The sequence below is a fragment of the Sminthopsis crassicaudata genome, chromosome 3 (assembly GCF_048593235.1).
Source record: "Sminthopsis crassicaudata isolate SCR6 chromosome 3, ASM4859323v1, whole genome shotgun sequence".
Taxonomy (NCBI): Eukaryota; Metazoa; Chordata; class Mammalia; order Dasyuromorphia; family Dasyuridae; genus Sminthopsis; species Sminthopsis crassicaudata.
In genome coordinates, this window is record NC_133619.1 from 25,149,550 (window position 1) to 25,173,838 (window position 24,289).

Consider the following 24,289-nt stretch of genomic DNA (forward strand, 5'->3'; position numbering starts at 1 on the left):
CTAATTCAAAGTCTATCTCTTTAATCCATTCCCTACAATAGCACAGCATTGAAGACTATCAGAGAGATTAGGGTATCTGGGTGATGCCATAGAAAGACTTACCTTTTTGAGTTTCAATCCAGCCTCCATCACTTACTAATTTTGTGACTCTGAGCAAGTCATTTAGCCTTATTTGCCTAAGTTTCCTATCTGTAAAATGAGCTAGAGAAGGAAATGGCAAATCATTCCGGTCTTTTCCAGCAAATCTCCTAAAAAGTGTTCATGGTGAGTCTGATAAAACTGAAAGGACTGGCTAAGTTCTCTGCAGGACTAAGCCCACTATGAGGGTATTCTCTTTCCCTCCCTCAGAGTGCCTTCCTTCTAATGGTGCCATTCTCCTTATGCTAGTTAAATCTGTTAGTCTCATCTGCCAGACAATGGTTTTCTCCCATTTCATGGAATATTAGCTTTCTCCTGATTAACTGTGAGTTCCCCTGGGGGGAGTTGTCATTTTCCTTAGTTTTATTATATGTTTTCCCAAATCTATTTCATATTTATCATTCCTGGTGTCTATTGTATCCTTTCATTTTGTCTGTAACCCTTTCCCATGAATAAATCTACTGTTGGTTAAAGAAAAGACTTAAAGGATTGAGATTAAATGCCCAGTGTTACATCCTAGTAAGCTTCAGGGAATGTATTTGAACTTTTTGATTCAAAACTCAGTACTTGCTTTGTCAGGAAGGAAAGGAAAGGCACATTTAGAATGCTAGACAGGATAGGGAGAGCAATGACCTAGATTTAGTTCTGAGGCCTTTGCTAGGAACAAGCCATGGAGCCTTCAGATTGGTTTATCAGCCCTCACAATCTCAGTGTCTTCTTCTAGGAACCCTTTTCTATGTGTTCTCTAGATCTGGGGCCTAGAACATGGCAAGCATTTGATCAATACTTGCTGCCTAATTGACTGCCAAATGAAGGGCTAATACTCTTGTGATTTATATAAATTGTTGTAATTGATTTAGAGTTTTAAGAGCTTTAGAGATCATCTGAGACCAACCCCCTCATTTTACAGTTTTGGAAACCAAGTCTCAGAAAGTTACATAGACAGTAAACCAGTATGCCTGGAATTCAAGCCAGGCACTCCTGACACATAGGAAAGTATTCTTGGGAGAGTTGGGAAGATAGTTCTATTATTCCTGGGAGGAAGATGAAAGAAAAGGAAGATGAAATCATATAAGTTATTTAAAGTATTCTTTTATGCCCTTTAGTTTTATAATCCAGCAGTAGTAGATTATCACAAGGGTATATGAGAGGTAACATCTTAAAAATGTTTGTCACAAATCTTTAAATAACCATTCTGATTAGGTGAGCTTTGAGGGATGAATTTTGCACTGAATCTGGCAGCCCACTTGATTCTGATCTTCTGGAGTCACCATTCTGTCCGTCTGACTGTAATCCAAAAGCAGTTGTCTACTGGCACATGTGAAAACCCCTTTCCCTTACTCTGAGTGAATTGTTCATTAAAACTTGCTAGAAAAGCCCCACTGGCGATACCAGAAGGCATCAGCTCTATCCAGCTCTTCTCATCAAGCCTGCACTAGTTCTGTTTCCCTAGCCCAAATTCAGCCCTGACATCTTTGAAGTCAGAAAGGGGTCTTCTGATCTCCTGAATGATTCTTTTGAAAAAACCACTTACCTAGAAAAGGTTAGCAAAGACTTGCTATGGAAGGAGAAAATCCTTTTTTTTTTTTTTAAATGCTATACATATCCTTTATTTTCTCTTCTCTTGCAAAGATTTGAAAGCTTATCCTTAGGATGCCTGGCCACCTAGGACTTTCTCATCACAGTGATATATTTCTGGAGCTCTAGACAATTCCTGTCCTCTGGAATCTGAAGAAATTGTTTATGAATTCATATAGGATTCTTAACAAAAACTCAAGATACCCCTAAAGGAAACATGGGGTGTGCTTTTGGTGAGGTGGGGGGAAATCTCCTGTAAGCTCCAGAGGAGCCCACAGTATCTCCAAAGCCAAGATTTGGTCTCTAGGAAGACAAGACACACTTAGATACTCCCTTTAATGAGAACCACAATCCCAAGGGAAATTCTGAACATGTGTACCCTCCACTTTAATTAGAAATTCCAAGACCATTCTCATGCCTAAAGCTGACACTCCTAGGATGCTTTCTTTCAGGTGCTGGGATATTTTTGTGATGATCTACTATGGCTGGATTATAAGACTAAAGTTCTTCAGGGGCTAGAGAAATATAGAGTATCAGAGAAGGGACAAATATTCCATATCCTCTATCTTCTAATAACAGTGTTGCCTCATGGAAATGTATATTAAAACATATTTAATAATTTGAATAATTCTTTTTAATTAAATGATAAATGGAAATTGAAATTATTAAACACAATGGCATAATCCAAAAGAGTACAGCAAGTGGAGTCAGGAGAGATCCAGGTTCAGTTCTTACCTCTAGCATTGTCAGATCAGCCATGAGTAAGTGAATTACCTTCCTTGCTGTCAATTCTTCATCTAAAAAAAATAGGTAATAGATAGCTATTTGGATGGATGTGTGGATGGATGGATGAGCGGGTGAGTGAAGGGGCGGATGGGTGGATGGATGAGTGGATAAAGAAACAGGACATTTATTAAGTGCATACTCTGTGTCAGATAATATGCGAAGGGCAAGGAAGCATAAAGAAGCAGTGCCTACCCTCAAGGAGCTTACTTTCCAAAAGTAAAACAGGGGAGCTGGAAAATCAAGTAAGAGGGCCAAAGTGGGAAACGAAATCCAGACAAAAGTAGCACCTGATGAAGCGGTCTACCCAGGGAGCTTCCAATAGTTCAGGGTGGAGATTTCTCCAGAGGAGGAAAGCAGCTCTGGTGATGATCTTTTTAGTTATCTACTTCATGGAGTTCTTATGGAAAACAAATGAGAGAATTCATGTTAAGTATGTTGTAAACTTGTGTGAAGGCTGTAAGGCATCATATTCCTGGAAAAAAGGCTTGAGCTTAGAAGTCAGAGGAACTTGGTTGCAACTCTGGTTCTGCTACTCATTACTTGAAAGTCCCTAAAAGTGAGCCAGACATTAGGCTCCTCATGTGTAAAATGAGGGGCTTGGACTAACTGACCCTCAAAGCCATTTTACAGCCTCCGTTTTCCTGGAGCTTATGATTGCTCTTTGCTTATGATTGCTACTTGAGAGAGTTATTGTGAGGATCAAATAGGATAATATGCTTATAGCTCTTTGCCTTAAAGTGTCATGGAAATTATAGCTCACAGAAGTTTGGTATTATTCCTTTACTGAAAGTTTCCTACAAGTAGAATTTTGGTGACCTTGGGTTCTCAAAGCTTATAACAAAAGAGCACAGACTTTGCCAGATACAAGCTGGAAAGGTTCAAGTACAGATGGAGATGAACTGAGGGCTTATTGTCCAAGTTCTAACCTATCTAAGTCTGGAGAAACTCTATACCAGACTGGCTACAGGGGAATGGATTAATGGGCCATTGATTTCCCTAAGATCCTCTATACCCAGGTGGGAAGCAGCATGGAATAACACATAGGATTTGTGACTTGGACTCAGGAAGACTTGAATTCAAATTCTGTCCCTGATAATAACTATTTGATCATGGACAAGTGAGTTAGCAATTTGCCATTTGCAGGTGCACTCACACTCCAAATTGGGTGACTAATTAGCACAAGAAAAAACATACATGTACTCTCACTTTGTATCCCATTGAAAATCACCATAAATACTAGTTTGGAAGGAGAAAAGTAGGAAATAGAAGTGGGAGAAAGTAAATTGATTTTTGTGACTGAATTCACAGTGACCAAAAAAAGAGAAAGCTCAAACCTCTATATTAATTAAAAGATAATGTCCACAGGCTGGATCATTGCCCCAGGGTAGTGAGTCTCCTACCATCTGATGAATGCTGTGCTGCCAAGGTAAAATGAATCCATTTGTCAAAAATGAATTTAAAGGAGAAACTGAAATATTTATTTTCTAAGAGGAATGCTTTAAAGCTAGGATTATATTGAAGTCTATTGACTCAGTTTTATTCTATTAACATACCTGGAAACTCAGGATCTTAGCTGTCATCTTTTGGGGGCGAGGGATAAAATGAACAAGGATAGTGGCTGGCTGCCTTCACTCAATCGCTCACCTAAAGAAGACTAAACTGTGATTTGGAAAATAAAGAAACCAAGGGGCTACTTCCTCTCTGATGAACTCTGGCATTTGGGAATGGGAAGGGACTTGACATTTCTTCTAATTCAGCCTGTTTTAGACTCCCTCTACAATATCTCCAACCAATCCATCTTTCACTTGAAGGTCTCCTGTGATGGAAAAATCCATTACCTCCTGAGGCAACCCATTCCTTTTGAATAGATCCTTCTTGTAAGAAAGGTTTTCTTTTTGTTTTTGCTTCTGCAGCAATGAGCTTAAATGTGCTTTTCTTTGACTTTCACCCGCCTCTGAGCACTGGGGCCAAGTAAACACATGGAATCCCTCTTCTACATGACAGCTGCACGGATATATAAGGACAGACCTCATGCCTCTTTATATCCAAGTTTTCTGCCCATACTAGAGTCCCAGGTCTTTCACTAAGACTTGGGAGGGAAGATCTTGAGTCCCTTCATCATTTTAGATCTCTTCTTCTAGACATGGTCCATCTAGTTGGTGTAATTGACTAGGAGGAGTACCAAGTGCCCTGGAACCCTCCCACCCTTTGTTTCAGATAATAGGACTCACTGCAGCCTCAGAACCATCCTTTTTTTTTTTTTTTTTTTTTTTTTAAGTTTCTATATAATGCTATTGACTTATATTGCGCTTAAACTCCATGTAAACCCATCCAGTTTTCTATAGGAATTGTTGTCAGCCATAACTCTTCAGTCTTGTATTGGTTAAGTTTGAATGTTTTATTTTATTTTTGAATCCAAATGTAACTTGACAGTTATTCCCTTTGCATTTTCTCTTATTAGAGGCATCTTGATAGTCCACTAGGTAGAGAGCCGTGTGAGGATTTAGGAAGATGAAAGTTCAAATGTTACATCAGACACTTATTATCTGGGCAAGTCATTTAACCTTGTTTGCCTCAGTTTCATTAACTGTAAAATAAGAATAATAATAGCACCTTCCTCACAAGGTGCTTATGAAATAATATTTGTAAAGTACTTAGCACAGAGCCTTGCTCATAGTAGGTAATTTATAAATGTTTATTCCCAGCCCCCATCCCTCCCTTTTTTTTATTAGATTTAGCTATATATATATATATATATATATATATATATATATATATATACCTTCAAATACCTTCAAATTTCTAGGTGATTCAAAGCTAAGAGTGTCATCTATATAAGAGTGCCTTCAATGAGGTCATCAATAAAAATATTTAATGACACAGAGTTAAGAACAGATTTCTGAAGTACTTTCCTAGAAGCCCTCTGCCAAATCGATATGGAGATTATTCCCTTCTAGTCTCATAAATCACTCATTTCATTTGACAGTAATGCTTCTATAATGTGCTCAAACTAAAAGAGAATGGAAAAATGGATAAGGAAAGAACCTAACACTTTGCTGCATGCAAGAATTACATTTCAAAAGTAAACAAAAATGATGAAAATGAGGCACCAGAACAAATTTTCCATTCTTCCTCATAGAAAAATCAGGAATTTAAATGATGATTTTTAGAAAAATCAACAATAAAGAGTTGCAACTTCAAAGGGGTTATATCTGGAATTTGTTATATTTCCATGTACCATAGACAATGAAGTGATATTATTAAATGTTTATGCAACAAATGGGATATTAGCTAAATTTGAAAAGTTAATTGAATAGCAGACATATAGCAGCACAGTAATTGTAAGAGAATTATATTCTTCTTTCAGAAGTGGATAAATCTTACAATGATAAATATAAAAGAAACTTTAAAGTTAAATAAGCTTTTGGGAAAAAAATGAATGATTTATGGAATCTTCTGAATGGCATTATTAAAGAATATCCATATTTTTCAATATCAACTGGTATCTTTACACAAATTGATTAAACATTAGGGCATACAAATCATCATAATACAAAAAGGTAGACATATTAAAGACCTTGTTTGCAGACCATGGCATAGTTTTTGAAAAATAATGGTAGAGACAAAAGAAAAATAGACTCAAATCCCAAACTAATATTTTCAATCAGTCTCTATTCCAACTGCCCAGTTAGGAAAACAAATGAATATCTAACTTGGGATCTTTTCTTCCAGTTTTCCCTCTTCTCCCCTCCCCCACTTTACAGCTTCATAACTGTCTCCTGCTGTTTGATTATAATTTCCTTGAAGGCAGGAACTGGCTTTTGCATTTCTTTATATCCTCTGCACTTATCGTGGCACATAGTTGGGACCTAATAAGTGTTCCTTAATTGACTGGCTGGCTTTATTTCATTCTTACACAGTTCTATTTTTATATAAGTTTTATAATGCTCACAATTATTAAGATATAATAGTATATAATTATTTATGTAGCATATAATTTCATATGTACATGATACATATAATTAAATATGTATGTCATAAGTGTTTATAGATAAGTAAATATACTTAGTGTAGTCATCTGATGATTTTTTTTTAACTCATAGGGTTACATTTTCAAAAATACTGCTTATAGAAAGCCATCTGTTATTGTTGTTGTTCAGTCGTGACTTTATTTAGGGTTTTCTTAGCAAATATATTGGAGTGGTTTGCCATTTCCTTCTCCAATTCATTTGACAGATGAGGAAACTGAGGTAAAAAGGATAAAGTACCTTGCACATAGTAAGAGACTGAGGTTGAATTTGAACTTGTCTTCCTGACTGTAGGGCCTGCTTTCTATCCACTGCACTATCTCCATGTCCTAGAAACCATGCCCTCCAATCATCTTAAATCTAATAATAGCAGTGGCTGGAGAACATGCATGATACATGCAGGAAGGTGAGATGAAATACAATTTGATCCTAGGGGGTACAAGGGAGCCAGTGAAGTTTTAGACTTTACTGAACTTTAGAGAGTCAATTTGGCAGATAGAGTGGAGGATGGTGTGGTCTGCTTCTTCCTCTGTGACCTTTGGAGACTCTAAGGATTCTGCATTTGCCTTGTCTCCAAGGGTTCACATCTTGAGGAGTGAAAGTAGGCTAGTAAAACTCAGGGGAGAGCAAGGGCACCCTGCTGTGTAATTACAAATAGCTATGAACCAGTGGTGGACACAAGTCCTAATGGTGCTTGCAGGGTCATTTTTGGTCTTCAGCTCAGTATTTTCCTCAGCTATGAACAACAAAGAGGCTTTGTTGTATAACAGAATGAGATGCCCTCTAAACCGTGAACACCTAGATTTCAATCCGGCTTCTGCCACATTCTGGCTATGTACTTCTGGGCATCAGTGCCAGGCCAGTGATGTTAACCTCAAGTACACTAAAATGTACAGAAAACAATCAAACCACATCTAATATATTTCTTTTTTCTTAGTACATCAACACATAAAATCAGAAACTGTTTCAGATACTGTCTAGGAGTTCTGTAAGCCTGATTTTGGATTGTTTTCTGTACATTTTAGTGTACTTGAAGTTAACACTACTGACCTAGCACTGAAGCCCCGTGTTCTAAGTAACTGTCTGAGGTTCTAAGCTGTAGAGAAGATGCTGCCCGGCATCAGAAGAAAGAATTTTCTCAAAGGAGATGTACCACTATAAACCTAGGTCCAGTCCCTTTCCTGATACTCTAGGAACAATAATCCCTTCTGTGCTGCTAATTAGATCTGGGACTTCCTCCTTTCCTGTTTTCCAACTTCTCTATTGGAAATAATTGAATTGTTAGAAAAGCAGCCACAATGGACTTGTGAATAGACAATTCCTCTTTGAAAATAAAGAGAATAAATTTAATTTTCTACATACACTATTAAAAAAAAAAAACCAGCCTACTCTTTTTAGTATAGTGATGTGTTCTATCCAAATCAGAGCTTCTTAACCTGAGCTCTGTGAACCTTTAAAAAATTGAGAAGATATTTCAATACAATTAGTTGCCTTTTAAACTCTGTGCATTTTGTCTTATGCATTCTGAGAAGGGGCCCATAAGTTTTACCAGACTTCCAAAAGTGTCTGAGATATAAAAAAAGAATTAAAAAAATTAAAAAAAGAACTGCTGAAATAGAGAAGACTTAATGCCTAAATCTATTTGAGGTATATTGTTAATAAAAATTATAATAGTGATAGCACTTAAATCACTATACATTTTTAAATACATGTTTATATATTCACATATGTAAATATGTGCATATACACACGTTGAGTTAATTTAGTTATATTTGACTCTATGATCCCATTTGGGGTTTTCTTGGCACAGATACTGGAATAGTTTGCTGCTTCCTCCTCTAACTCATTTTACAGATGAGGAAACTGAGGCAATGGGGTTAAGTGACTTGCCCAGAGTCCCACAGTAAGCGTTGGAAGCTGGATTTGAACTAAGGGGGATGAGTCACTCCTCTCTTTTTTCTCTTTCTCTATTTCTGTCTTTATCTCTCATCTCTTTTTTTTTCTCTCTCTTTCTCTCCTCTTTTTACTCTCTTATTTTTCTTCTCTCCCTGTCTTTGTCTCTTTCTTTTTCTTTCTCTGTCTCTCTCCCTTCCTCTCTTCCTCTGTTCTGTTGTAGATGAAATTTTTAATAAAGCTTTTTATTTTCAAAATACATGCGTAGTTTTCAACACTTTCAACACTGTACTCCTTCCTCAATGAAAAGAGACAGTAAAAGGGGAAACAGTATCAATCCAGGTATCTAATCCCAGCTCTTAGCACTTGCTAGCAATGTGTCCTTGCTTGAAGAATTTTAAGCACCATTAGAGCCTCAGTTTACTCACCAGTAGGTAGAATAGGGACTTTGCTAGGCCTCTCAGAAGGCAGTAAAGCAAAACATACAGTAGGCACCTCATAAATATTTAATGAATCACAAAATGTGTGAGAACAAGAATTGTCCTATGAGCCTCACCAGTTAAAAGTCACATTAAGTCAGAATGAGGATTGGACCTGTGAATTTTGTAAGCAAGCTGAGGATGCTCTCTCTTCCAATGCAGACGGGCACCTTCTCTACCCCTATTGCCTTTAGAGAGCACTGAGAATTAAATTGCTCCTTCAGGATCATCCAACCACGTCTATTAGAGGCAGACTTAAATCCAGGTTTCAGGCTAGCTTCCTTTCTATTGCACACCATTAAATAATATGTGAGAAACAACAGTCCAGTGTTCAAAGCACCTTAATAAGATAAGATAGTAGTACCTGGTATTGAATTACTTTGATGTTATTTTGTATTTATTCTGCTTCTATTTATCATATCATATCACCTTTTTCATTACGAATTATCTTCCTGATAGGATGAAATCCCAGAGAGTAGGGATGACTGTCTCCTGGCACATGGTAGACACTTAATATATATTTATTGATTGATTGACCTTGATATCTTGTTTGTGCCATTCAGTAGTGCTTGTTTTGGTTTGTGAACCATTCTAACTCCTTCCATCCCACTAGAAATGGAGGAATCACAGGGGCTCCTCCCTCCCATCCATGTGTCTTCCCCAGCCTAAAATGCTGATTAATATACTCTGTTTATGTGAAGGCATCTCATTTTGGTGATTCAAAATTAATGAAGCTACAGAATAAATGGCCAGCCTGAGCTCCTTTTTGCCTCTGGGAAAGCCGAGTGACTCATTTTCACATGTGCTGATTATCTGTGACTGATGAGGGACCCTGCCTGCCATTTTATGGAATCATGTCCGTGGGACAGAATCAAGGGCCTCACCTTTTGTGCTGGCCTGCAGAAGTGTTCTTAGCCAGTAATGCATTACCCATGGAAGGCTTGTGTCAAGCCAGCATCAGCAACAGGAAAAGTCTGTCATCCCCTGCCTTGCCTCTTGATATAACACTCCATCAAAAGGAGGGAACGTGGGAGAGGAGCTAGTACCATAACCCCGGGCAATCTAATTCCATTTAGAAGAGAGAGCTTCACACTTGGCATCTCCACTTGGCATTTCCATATCTAGATTCAATTCAGCATGTCAGAAGGCACATAATTGAACCCCTCTTATGTAACAGAGGCACTAGACTGGGATTTAGGAATACAGATACAAAAATGGCAGATCCCTGCCCTCAGGGATATTATGCTCATCTGGGAAGACATAAAATATTCAAACATGTTAATGCAAATATCTCTGTGTCTCTTTCTGTCTATCTCTAACTCTTTCCCTGTCTAGCTTCTATTTATCTATTCTCTTTCTTTTTCTAATTCTCTCTCTGTGCTTTTTGTGTATGTGTGTTTGTTTCTATTTGTCTTTGTGTGTGTTTCTGTCTCTGTCTCTCTCTCTTTCTCTTTGTCTCTGTTTCTCCCCCTCCCTTTCCTTTCTCTTTCTTTCTCCCTCCCTTTTCTCTCTCTCTTTTTCTCTCTTTTCCACTGTGTCTATATCTTTGTATCTCTTGCTGTGTCTGTATCTCTATAACTCTCTCTCTCTTTCTCTCTCTGTGTGTGCTTTTTGTGTGTATGCATGTTTGTTTCTGTGCCTCCGTTTCTGTCTGTCTCTCATAAATTAATTTGGCTGGGGGAATATCATGACAACTGGGGAGATGAGGAAAGGCTTCATGTAAAAGCCAATATTGAGCTGAGTCTGGAAAGTTTCAAGGGACTCTGAGAAATTGAGGTGAGAGGATAGAGTACATCTGGGGTATTGGAAACAATTTGTGCCAAGGCAGGGATGTTCTGGAGGCAGCAACGTGTGGAATAGCAAATAGGGCGTTTGGCTGGAATGTGAGCACACCTCGAGGGAGTCCTTTGGAATCCACCTAGAGACGTATTATTAGGAGCATTAAATACCAAACCGAGATTCTAAGGGTCCGAGGTGAGGAGGAAGCTCAACCGTCCCAGGCATGAAGGAGAGCTTGTGCTAATAAGAGAGCAAGGATTTGAATGGAAAGGAGGGGGCACTACTTTCTTGCCACTAAAAGCTGAAGTTGCTATGGTCCAATCCTTGAAAAAATCACTAAAGATTTTGTGTTTTATGAGCCTTCCTTTCCACGACATAGACCTTTTCCAAGTCACTGATTCCAACAAGTTTTAGACTCGTTTTAAATACATGCTTGTATATATGTCACCTTCCCTTTTTTTACAGATTAAAAAAAAAAATGAGGCACAGCAAGGTTAAGAACTTTGCTCATGGTGAAACATCTAACTACTATCAAACACAAGATTTGAACTCAGGTCTCATCTCCCAAGCTACAGGCTCTAGTTAACACACTGTATTATACTTTACGACCAAATACCGTTGTCTATTAGAACTGAAATAAAAATTTTACATAGGAAGAGCTGGCAGTTCTGAGAGGAAATGCTTAATTTCTTCCAAACCTCAACTAGATAATATTAAATAAAAGAAATAAGGCTTTAAGTCAATGAGTCTGGTAGTTGGCCCACGACCAATTTTTAACTCTCTATTTATCTAAATGGACAAGAAAACAAACAGACTGATACTGGCTGATACTCCTGAAAAGCAGGACTATCAGGAATTTGAGAGTAGCACAGATACTTTACAATGAAATCAAAAGACCAGCTTTCAAGTGCCAGCTCTGTTCTGTGCTATCATTATGATCTTGGACAGGTCATTGTACTTTTCCCAGACCAGGTTTCACTTCTTCAAAATGGGAGAGTGGATTTGATGGCTTCTAAAATCCTTCCCAGCTCTGAATTTATGATTCTAGCCTCTTCTTTGTTCATGTGGTTTCCTTGTCTAGAATATGCTCTTTCCCATTCTTCTCTGTTCCCAATTTTCACAAGTTTTAAACAAGTTGAAGGGACCCCGGAAGGTAACTAGTTCAACCCACCCACTCAGAGCCCAAACACGATTCCCTCTACAACATACTGACAAGAAGGCATTTAGTCTATATGTAAAAAGTATTTTTTTAAAACAAAATGCCTAATTCAAGAGATGGCTCCTTCAAAAAGGCTTTACCATTAGATTTTCAGTTTACCTGCTCTGCAGTTTTTTTCTAGCACTTAAGAAGGCAGTTTCTTTTAAATAATCAAATATATTTCTTCCTAACTCACTATTGGAGTTGTGTGTGAATGCATAGTTATGGAGAAAGGGGAGGGAAAGAGAAGAGAGAGCAGAGACAGAAAGGATGTTTGTTGATCAAATTATCCATAATCATGTGATATATAGAGGGCTGATCTTGGAGTCACAAGGACCCAGGTTCTAGTCATTAAACATTAAGCTCCTACTATATACTAAGCACTGAGGATACAAAGTAAGGGAAAAAAAAGACAGACAACAAAAAATAACCATCTCTATTCTTAAGGGCCTCACAATCCAATGGAGGAGACAACAGCAAACTGTTATGTACCAACAAGTTATGTACAGGATAAATAAGAAATAATTAACAGAGGAAAACCATGAGGGCTTGAGAAAAGCTTCCTTTAGGAGAAATTTTTCAGTTGGTTCTTGAGGTGAAGATGTGATTAAGAAAATTCTAGGTCTTGGGGACAGTCAGAAAATATTTAGAGATGGATGATGGAGCATTGTTTTTGGAACAATATTAGGAGATTATAATATATATATATATAAAATATATGTCATATATTATATATATAATAATAATATAATATAATATATAATAATATTATAATAATATAATATATAATATAATAATATTATATATAATATAATAATAATTATCATTATTTTTTTAAAAGTATTTAATAGGTCTTGGAATGAAAAGGGATCTGGAGACTAAGCTAAATTGAGGAACTTTGAATACCAAATAGCATTTTTTTATTTGTAGTTTCTCTTGAAGATGTTAGTCACTGGAGTTTAGAGAGAAATGGAGAGGGAGAAAGGGGTGTGAGGTTTGGGATGGGTGTAAGTGCAGGAGAAAGGATGTTTGGAGGTTCAGTCCTGGCTTGGTATATACTGCTTAGGTGATAATTAGATAGGTCATTTAACCTCTGATTAGTTTGACTCTCAAGTCGTTCCTAACTCTTAAGTCTGTGATGTAAGATCTACAACCATGGAAGAAGTTTCCCTGCTGGCTGGTCATTCCTTAAACTGACAAAATCACAGATCCAGCTCTCCCTTTCCTAAATGAGAACTTTTTCAGGGGATTTGTGGTCTCAGCTGTGTGTTTGGTAATCCATCCAAGCCTGTGTGTTATGGGCAGCTATTTTCTCTTTCTTTCCTTCACAAGATGCCCACCCACCTTGTGTGGTGCCTTTCTCTAGATCTCTAGGTGTTGAAGGCTGCTAAAGGAGTATGAAAATTGTTCATCCCATGATACGTGCACCTTCTTTTCCAACTATATCTATCCATTACAGCATCCTTTTTTTCATCTCCTGCATAATATGGTTAAGTATTGTGCCTGTTCTTGCAATGGTGCTGGCTCACTCTCACTGGCACCTCTCTGCTAACTTTTGATGGGCAGTTTTATGTCATATGCCAATATTACCTGGTTTAGAAGAAGGCAGGCAAAATTTGGAAATTCTCAAGCAGAAAGCTGAGATTTGTTTGGTCTTGATTGTGCCTATTTTTTGTTTGTGTTTTGGCAGCTGAGAAATCCTGAATATAAAAGAACAAATAGAGAGGACCTCCTCTGACCCTTGTATTGGGGAATAAAAGAATCCCTGCATTTCCACTCGATGGAACTCACTGGAAATATACAGCCCCTATATTAAGTGTGCATGTGCCCTGCTGAGCCACGGTGAATGTAGATGTTCCCTGCTAAGTGACCTTTTAAAGACTGCTTTACAAACTGCTTTGGAGTATGCCCATGGCAAGAAGTTAAGAGCTGTGTATCAAACCCATTACATTGAAAGAAGCTGGTTATAATTAAATACACACACACATACACACACACACACACATATGCTTTTTGAAAACCTGAGGCCCAGGTGATATTAGATTAGGACTGAAGTTTGGAAAAAGCCATCTTTTTCCCTGTTAAGACCATCAAGTAGGTTCCCAGGTTTATTCAAGGTGGACATAGCATCTCTGAGCATGGTATTTTTAGTATGTATATTTCCCTAAAAGCAGCCATATTTTGGAGCCTCAAATCCTGCTTCTGATCCAAGTTAAGTTTATTTTAGCCTTTTGGCTCCATCTAGGTGATCAGGAACAAGTAAGTCTCCTGGATGCTCACTTTTTTTCATCTATAAAGTAGAGATCTTTCAGTGACTACTTCAGGATTGTTATGAAGTTCAAATGAGATCTGCAGTTGGAACTCAGAATGGAGCCTGTGAGAGCCTGTGACTTAAACATATTCTCTTTCAATCATGGGTATATATGTATATAAAAGAGATAAACAGAACAAACATTTACTTGTAGTAAATCATAATTTTGTGAGCCTCGCATTCAGTTGCTTGATTCCATGGGGCCAACAGTTTAAGAAGCTGGGAACCCGGAATCCCAAAAGATTTGTAGAGAAGCCATTATGCTTGTACTTCCCTTCACTGATCCCAGCCATGACTGGCTTGGTTTTCAAAAAGGATCCAGCATCTTCCTCTTATAAAAAGGTTTTTATGTTAGTAACGGTTGACCTTCCATGTCAAATAAGTGGTACATTTTGAAGTCATTCTTTATGAAAATTCTGGAGACCAATTGTCTAGAGACAAATTTTAAAGGTAATAATTATAAAGAGACTCTGCCTTTTTGTGTTGGACTAGTGAATGACAGTGGACATTTGGGCCAATATATGTTGCAGGAAGGAGAGTAACTCAGAAGCTTGTTTCACCTGGGTCTTGGGTCTAGTTTACTTCAATATGCAGTTTCCATGTTTGATTAGTAGTATGTTGGTTTGGTTTTAGCAGAGATCCTGATAGAAGTTTTGTAGACATAGGATTATGCGGAATCTTCTAACCCTAAGTTAGATAGTCTTCTGTAATCACAGACCAACACTAAGCAAGCAACAGTGAGGAGAGTAAATTTAAACTCAGCCTGGGAATGTTCCCCTAGTTTTGTTGGCTTGCTGTTTAGCCTTAGTGATTAGATATGAAGAGTTCAGTCTGTCCTCGTGAGGGAGGAATTGACTTTCCAAACTCTGCATAAGAATTGCTTTTCTCATAAAGTTTGTTCACCTTCTTAATTGTTAGCTTACATTGCCTCTTCTCTTTTTTATAACCAGTACAGTGATTAGTAAATTATCTACTCATCTTTCTTTCACTCTCTCAATATTCTTATCCTCATTCCATTTATTTGAGTCTAATTTTATATGATTAATATTCTTGCACTTTGTTTTTCAGACTGAAATCTTGGAAACATGACTTTCTTTGGATTCCTGGCTTTGCTTATTCTGCCAGGTACAGCTCTTAGCACCAATTTTCCTGATGAAACCATTGCAGAATTGTCTGTGAATGTGTATAATCATCTACGGGCCACTGGAGAAGATGAGAATATTCTCTTCTCTCCTTTGAGTATTGCTATTGCAATGGGAATGGTGGAACTGGGAGCCCATGGGTCTACCCTGAAGGAAATACGTCATTCCATGGGATATGAAGGCTTGAAAGATGGTAAGCGTGTATAGTGATGTTTATTACCCATGTCTTTGCATGTTACTTTCAGATCAAACAATTAGGACCAAATCAAATTCAGAGCTGCAAAGAATTCATACTCTGACTACTCCAATCTGTATCTGAACAGGATTCTCTTTTGTAGCATATATTTTCTGAAGATTCCAATGGGAAGGAACTATACTTCCCATTTTTGAATAATTCTAACTACTAAGAAGTGCTCTTTATATTAAATCAGATTTTATATTTCTATCCTTTTTTTCCTAGGACCAGGATGATCAACAATTGTTGTAGTAGCAGTAGGAACAGTAGTAGAGCAGCTGTAGTAGCAGTAGTAGAGCAATAGAGCAGCAATAGTAATAGTAATAGAGCAGTAATAACAGTAGCAGTAGCAGTAACAGTAACGGCAGTAGTAATAACAGTAACAGCAGCAGTAGTAACAGTAGCAAGAGCAGTAGTAACAATAGGAGAACTTGTGATAGTAGCCTAACAGTAGCTGCAGAAGCAATAGTAGAAGCAGCAGTGTTCATACTAATAGTGGTAAGCAGCAGCAGTTGTAGCAATGGCAGCAGAAGTAATGGTAGAAGCATCAGTAGTAACAGCAGCAGCAGTTGTGATAGTAGCCCAACAATAGCTCCAGAAGCAATAGTTGTAGTGATAGTAGCAGCAGCAATAATAGTAGTAATATCTGCAGCAGCAATTGTAATACTGTGTGAATGAATGGAAATGAGTGGATAAATGAAGCTCATTGATATTGTAGATAAAACAATTATATAAAGGGGTCCTTTCTTTACTTTTACTCTGATTCAGTCACTCTAAACCAAGTCAGTTAATGGAACTTCATTTTTTAAATCTGAAAAAATAGGCTTTTTCCTCCTTTCCCATTGGAGTATGAATATTTTGTCTCTTAGTTACTCCTGTTTTCTGAATATTCTTTTTCTATAGTATCATTAAGTCATGAAAATCTCAAAAGTTTGCTCCATGACCAGTTGCTGGGTTATTCTTATTAGTTATCTCTCTAAATTTATCACAGAACATTTTTAATTGAGAGCTTAAACATTATTTGGTTCAACCTTTTCACTGTGCAGATGAGGAATAAGAACCATAAAATGTTAAATGTTTAACTGTCTAAACTCACAGAAAAATGGAAAGAGACAAGAACTGAATCCAGGTCCTTTGACAATGATAGCACTTTTTCCTGTATAGTACTGAGTCTCATCCTAATGAACACGAGAAACTTAGAGCTACTGTAAAAGTGTGTGACTTCAATAAAAATATTTAATTTTAATAACACTAACAAATATGCATATCGGTTTTTTTGCAAGATGAATGCCAGAGAAGTAAAAAATAATAATAATCATACCCCTCCACCCAGTAATTTCAGTCTTGGGATTCTGCCCCCTAACAATGCATGTTATCAAAAAAAAATCACTCTATTCTGAGGTTTTCTTAGGAGATTGATGTGTTTTTGGAAAAGCAAATTAAATGTCTATCAATATGAATATATGATTGAATAATATGATAAAAAACATGGTAAATGAATTAAATGTGGTAAATTTAATTTCATTATAGATCTGATGAAATTGTAGTATTTAAAGAAATTAAGATGACAAATATGATGAATTCAAATAGATCTGAAAAAAGAACTTTAGAAAATAAAGACATGTCTAAAATGGGGAGAGAGGCCAGATCCAAAATAAAAGAGCATGCACACCAGTTCTGACAATAGAAAGCAGAGAAGCTTCATGGAGATTTAGGAGGAGGGCCTTGGAATACAATTATTTAAATGTATGTAAATAGTTGCAAAGCAATTTTAAAGTGTTATATTGGTGCTTAATATCATGTGTTTAAAAAAATATCACCTAAGAAATTTCTAAGGTGTTGAAACTGGATGTTGGCCATTTCAGATGGCTTTATTATTAAGGTGATAGAAAGTGGTTTAAAAAGAAGGGTCCTGTTTAATTTTAAATCTTATACTTCTAGAACAAAGAGATCAGTGAGGGGGGACTGATGTTCTCTACTTGGTCAGAAAAAAAAATGTGAATTCAGTCTTGGAATCAACCTGAATGAAATTAAAGAGATTCTTAATGGTTTTCCATTTCCCCTATCTAGTTATTAGGATAAAACATCCTCACAAAGTGGCCATTTAATCTTGAATAGATCACTTAACTTCCTCAAAACCCTCAATTTCTCCATTTAAAAAAATTGTTGAATTAGCTCTTTTAGCTTTTTTAGAGTATATGAGTATAGAGTATAGCGTTTTAGAGTATAGTTTCTGAAGAGACATTAGTTAAAAGGAAAAGGTTTAAAAGTAAAATTTAGCTTAATATTTAGCTTAAATTTCTAACTAATCAAGATAATCCTCATGTTTGATAATTAGTTTCCATTGGATAAGAAGATTAAGTTTGGAATTTTCCTCTTTTCCATTTTCACATTTATAAAATGAGGAAGTTAGTGTGGAAATAATCTCTTTCCTTTTCAGTTCTACATTGAAGATCTGTCTTTTCTTCTATCTTTGTCTTTTTGTTGTCCATTCTGAAATGGAAGAATTAGTAGTATGAGGAAAAAGTGAGAAGGATGTTCTTACCACCTCTCAACTCTCCCCTCCCAACCACTACTCTCTCATGTCTAGACATAGTTATGACCTGATTTTCCAACCCAATCCTAATCTATCCACACTATCACCTTTCTCACCAGTTCCCTTGCTCTTCTCTACTGCAAAGCTCTTCCACTAACCTAGACCTGTCCCTGTGCTAATAACTAAGAAAGTCTGGCATAGATTTAGAGCTGACGAAAGGGACTTTTTGCAGGTAATCTAATCAAAACTTAATTTTGAGACCTAGGATTCCTTTTATTTCAATTTTTGTGGATACACTTATTTCTTTGACATCTTCCTGCACCTTTTTCTTCAGAAGGGGTTTAGGATTAGGAGTCAGAGTTTAAAACCCATGCCTGCTCTTTCCTAACTCAGGCACACATCTTAGCCAAGTAATTTAGTTTCTGGGTCTTAATTTCTTCAAACATTAAAAGAAGAGGTTGAACTACATGACTTCTGAGAACATTTTCAGTTCTAAATCAATAATCCTATGCGTACTGGACCTCCAAGGCCTCTGCCAGTTCTGACTTCTAAGATGCTGATAACCTCGGGTATTGTTCTATGTATTTTGAAAAAGCAAACAGTTTTAAGTAATAAAGTGCCTACAAAAATAAAACCCTGTCACAATCATGATGCCAGATAAGCTAAGTTCTATCAGAATTTTATCCAGTGTTGCTCTCTTTGTAGGAACATAATTAGAACTACAGTATCTGAATCGATGTAATAATGAGCTAGGTTATTTCTAGTCTACCTTTTTGCACTGTCTTCAGTTCAATTTAAGAAGTCTCTCCTTTGACCACTTTCAGGTGAAGAATTCTCCTTCTTGAGGAATCTCTCTGACATGATAACCACCGAGGAGAACCAGTATGTGATGAAAATGGCCAACTCCCTCTTTGTGCAAAACGGATTCCATGTCAACGAACAGTTCTTACAGATGATGAAAAAGTATTTCCAAGCTGAAATTGAGCATGTGGATTTCAGTCAAAATGAGGCTGTAGCCAGTCACATCAACAAGTGGGTGGAGAATCACACCAACAGTATGTTTTTCTCTTCCTTTCTTTACTTATCAGCCTTTACTGAAAAATAGTTTGCATAGAAATAATTTGCATGTCTAACTTTTGTAGAGAGATCCAGACAAAGGGAAAAATGCAAGAATTGCCTTGGATTATATTCTGCCACCTTCAGAATGTAAAATAACAAATTGTTGAATATCTGAATATTTCATTGAGTGGTGAAAATCGGTAATTAGGCTCAGAACAAACTTGTACCTCTATCATCTTGCCTCTGGTTCGTTGTCTGAAAATGTGTGCTCTTCTGATTTTGAAAAGTTTTGGAATTTTAAAATAATGACACCCTCTGTCTCTCTCTCTTTGTTTCTGTCTCTCTTACTCTCTGAAAATAGAAATAAAAAAAAATAGAGAGGATACTTGGAGCAACATAGTTGTTCTCTAAAAGTATGGTATGGGGGCAGCTAGGCGGCGCAGTGGATAGAGCACCAGCCTTGAATTCAGGAGGACCCGAGTTCAAATTTGGTCTCAGACACTTAACACTTCCTAGCTGTGTGACCCTGGGCAAGTCACTTAACCCCAGCCTCAGGAAAAATAAAAATAAACAAATAAATAAAAGTATGGTATCAAGTTTAAATGAAATGGGGGTCACTAAACCCTATATTAGGATCTTTGCAGTTCATAACTGGGCTTAGTTTTTAAATGTAATATCATCTATTTTTAATGTAATTTTATTTTATAAATATTTCCCAATTACATTTTAATTTAATTTGGCTATATATATATATAGTCACAAATTTAGAGTAAGGAAGCAAAAATGAAAAAGAAATTTGATTAGGCTGTAAGGTTCTTGTGAACAGAGATTCAAAGTATAAGGCTTTGTAGTATTTGGGGATGGAGAGGGTAGAAATAATCACATGATACTATGGGAGTAGGCAGCTCCTAATAAGGACACTCCTCCCGCTATTTGCTGATTGGCAAAAGCCTTTGTAGATGGTCTCATCAGCCCCAGACCAAATGAGTGACCTCGCTCATCAGTCAGAATATGTCAGGATGGCATGCAAATGAGTCTTCCTCCTCACTATCTAGTGAGCCATACTACCTTTCTTGTATTATAGTATGAGCTCAACAAATGTTTGATGAACTCAATTTAGTTTTTAAGCTGAAAGAAAAAGAGAAGAGAAATATTGTGAGAGTAACCTTAAATGGCATAGTTTTTAATATATATGTATAAAAATATGTATATGTACATAACATCTTTGCTTCTTTTTTCAAGCAAATGTTCAACTTGCTTTCCTCGCTTTAAGAGCCAAGTGAGTTTAAATTAGATAGGAAAAAACTAATGCCACAATGAGAGATTTTATTTAAGCAGATGATAGTGGTTAAATAAGGAGGAAATTACCTTAACATTATGTATACTACACTTCCTGAAATAATAGTTTTAATATAGCTGAATATAGCAATTTTTCTCCCAAGGGGACATTATATGGAATGAAGGAAAACTGAAAGGAAAACCTATCATTTAAAAAAACACTGACTGAGCTACTCTCTTCTATCAGAAGGGTTATTACTAATATAATTTGTGAGGGGTCTTAAAACAAGCTTCAGATCCAAGTTGAAACATAGGAGCCAAACTGCATTCCTTTCACTTCCCCCTTTCCCTTCATTCTTAGGGTAAACCAAGAGTAAAGTGCCTTCTCTCTTTTTATCACTGTCTCTGTTTTTCTCCCTCTTTTTTTTCTATCTCTCTCCCCCCCTCTCCCCCTTCTCCCCCCTAGGCCCAAGCACAGAAATATCAGTTTGGTGAAAACATATTTGGAGGTTACAAGCCAGTCTGGCTTTAGCCAAACTAAAGCCAGTCATGATTCAGTACCACAGTGAAGGAAAGCCTGGGACAGAAAGCTGCCCAAGCCTGCCCTTCCTCGGATATCCTTGTCTGCATCCATGACTGTGGAGAAACACATTTACATCGTGTCTCATGCACCTGTTTATTTTAAGCTAATTAAAATCAGTTCCATTTATTTTGGGACCTACGCCCCCAGAGTATTTTGGAAAGAGTTCTAATAGGAAAGGATTTGATCCTTTTATTGATGTTTCTTAGCAATCGTGCAACAGAATGTTATTAGTGTGAACAAGGTCATAGAATCAAATATCTTTGGTGTCTTTCATGTAGAATTCTTAAACCTGAATATTTGATTTCAACAATATACCTTCAGAAAGGAAAGCAAGCATGTGGTTTCATGTTTACTTTGTGGGGGAGACCTAGAGTCTTTCTTCCTCCTACCTCTTTGTTTTCCCATAGATATTCCCTCTCTGGCAGCCGCTCACTCATTCCCTTCTTCTGCTCATTTTTACTTCATCAGGTCTAGTGAAAGATTTGGTATTAGCCAGAGACTTCAGCTCTTTGACCCACCTGGCTCTCGTCAATGCTGTATACTTTAAAGGGAACTGGAAGTCACAATTTAGACCTGAAAATACAAGAACCTTCTCCTTCACAAAAGATGATGAAAGTGAGGCTCAAATTCCCATGATGTACCAGCAAGGAGAGTTTTATTATGGTAAGGAGAGAGTTCAGGGTGGCTCCCTCATTGGGTGGATGCATTTTGTAGCGTGGTTTTAAGAGTCTCTGGGACACTGATCCCCAAAAGGCTCTGTGATAGCCTCGGCATAAACTCCATCCAGCAGCTCATCAAAGCTGACCTGGATCTTAGGAGACTCTTTTCCATGACTTCCTCATATTCCTGCCGGGGCCTTCTTCTCACTCTTCTGATGTTCCCTGAATACCAATGAAACATCAAAAGTCTTTTCTTTCAGTCTATGACCAGTCCAATAGATTTCTATATAAAACTGCCAACAGAGCCTGGGATACAAATAAACAATCTTACTCTGGTTTGGAAAGGCTCCTCAGAAACTTTGAGGATGACTAAAATGACCTTCTTATATATGAGCCTTTGATAAGAGGATAGAACAATGCCTGGAAAGAGACCATTTCTCAGTTGAAGATTTCTTTTTGAGGAGTACTAATGTGAACTTTTGCTTAACAAGAAGTCCTTTGGCTTTTGTATGTTTTTCAGTGAACCATTTAGATTATCTCCACCTTTGACCTAAGGAGATTTAGAAGTTTGGGGTATTCTTGCTCCTTATGACAGATAGCATTAGTTTGGATTTTTTTAAATGGTAAATTAAACAATCTATAACTATACTAAATGCTGGGTGTAAAAAAAAAAAAAAAGATAGCTCCTGGCCTCAAGGAGCTTCTAATTTAATAGTAGAGGGGTGGAATATAGTTTGCATTGATGAGAATGAACAATTGATTCTACTTATAATCATTTACTGAATTTGAAAGAAGCCAGTAGGTTTCAACTAAACCATTAATCAAGGGTGAAAAGAGTAAAATCTGCTTTGAGGAGAAAACTGAATGGTTAATGTGAGTTTTGGATCACTCAGCTCTTATGGTAACTGAGAAAGAAGAGGAACAAAAACTTAAAATAGTCACTTCAGAATCATTAGTTATACTCTTTGGACCATTATCATAGAATAGTGTTGGAACCAATCCATTTAAAGATTGTGTTTCTCTGTTTGTCTTCAAGAGTCAAGTACATTTGAAAGTGTGATACTTGTTTGGAAAATATTTCTCATCCTTTGGCCAGTTCTACATGGGCCAAGCAAGGCCAGTTTCCTAATTTAGAGGTCTTGATCATGCCAAAGGTGCCAAGTAGCCCAGTGAGTATATTGTAGCTATGTAGAAGGCAATCTGGTATAGTAAAAAGACCACTGAATTTATCATCAGATCTCGGTTTGAATCCCAGTGCTGCCACTTATTAGCTATTTGATCTTGGGGAAGTCCCTTTACCAATCTGGTCTTTTTATTGTTCGGATGTGTACAACTCTTCAAAACCCCATTTGTGGTTTTCTTGGCAAAGATACTGGAGTGAATTGCCATTTTTTCCAGCTCATTTAACAGATGGGGAAACTGAGACAGGGTTAAATGACTTACCTAGAATCACATAGCTAGTAAGTGTTTTGGGCCAGATTGAACTCAGATTTTACTGATTCTGGACCTGGGGCTCTAGCCACTGTGCCACCTTAATCTGGGATTGTTTCTTCATTTTTCAAATAATGAGGTAGTTTATATTCTATGACCTCCATGGATTCTGTTGGAGTTATTCATTCATCCACTTTTTGAAGTGTTTTGTTTTCTCTCTGAGGCTAATTGATATTTTTTCCCCAAAGAAATTTTATTCATTATCATAATGGCATTCACTCAATGTATCATTTTGTACAAAATTTCACATTGTATCGTAAATCTTAATCAATTGAATTGTGGTTGGAACACCAGTTTGGGAGGGGGACTTTATTTGGAGTAAAGAAATATAAACAAATCTTTGAGTTCTCTTTAATTTGAGTCACAATTCCAAATAAACCCCCTTTTTTTGGTACTCTTATTTTCAGATTTGAAAGAAAACTGCGGAATGGGCCCAAGAAGCTTTTCCAAGGTCTATTTACCTTTTTTTTCCTGTGGCCTTTCATTCATTTTTAGGAGAATTTAGTGATGGCTCCAATGAGGCAGGCGGCATCTATCAAGTTCTGGAGATACCTTATGAAGGGGAAGAAATAAGCATGATGCTTGTTCTATCCAGACAAGAAGTCCCCCTAGTCACCTTGGAGCCATTAGTGAAACCTCAGCTGATTGAAGAATGGGCCAACTCTGTGAAGAAGCAGAAAGTGGAAGTGTATCTGCCAAGGTGAGATTGCTTTGGGTGCTTCCGTTCTGCTTGATGCCCTCCTGGCAATGGGCTTGGCACTGGATACAAAGAACGACACTACCCCTGCCTTCAGGAAGTTTACCATAAGATTGTAAGCTACTCTTCTGTCATTGCTTAGCAGTGTCTGACACAGAGTGGAACCTTAATCATGTTTACTGATTGACTGACCTACCGGGGAGGGGGAGACGAATACAAATTGCATATTAGAATGTAAATTCCTTGAAGGCAGAAATTGTCCTCTTTTTTCTTTCCCTCCGTCTTTCTTTCCCTCTGTCCTTCTTTTCCTCCCTCCTTTCCTTCCATCCTCCTTTCCTTCCATCCTTCTTTCCCTTGATCCTTCTTTCTTTCCTTCCTTCCTTCTTCCCTTCCTCCTTTCTTCTTTTCTTTCATTTATC

At 37.2% G+C, this 24,289-nt stretch overlaps 1 protein-coding gene across 6 annotated transcripts in view; it reads left to right on the plus strand.

Moving 5' to 3' along the window:
• Nucleotides 1–24,289, plus strand: part of SERPINI1 (serpin family I member 1) — a 97,521-nt gene that overhangs the window by 46,433 nt on the left and 26,799 nt on the right. For all 6 annotated transcript variants that reach the window (XR_012487680.1, XM_074298134.1, XM_074298135.1 and 3 more), the window contains 4 exons: nt 15,259–15,525; nt 18,928–19,158; nt 21,492–21,686; nt 23,669–23,873. Coding sequence is in view for 5 of the 6 variants with exons in the window: in XM_074298134.1 (XP_074154235.1) it covers nt 15,276–15,525; nt 18,928–19,158; nt 21,492–21,686; nt 23,669–23,873 (881 nt within the window). In the remaining variant the exon portion in view is untranslated. The remainder of the gene's footprint in view (nt 1–15,258; nt 15,526–18,927; nt 19,159–21,491; nt 21,687–23,668; nt 23,874–24,289) is intronic.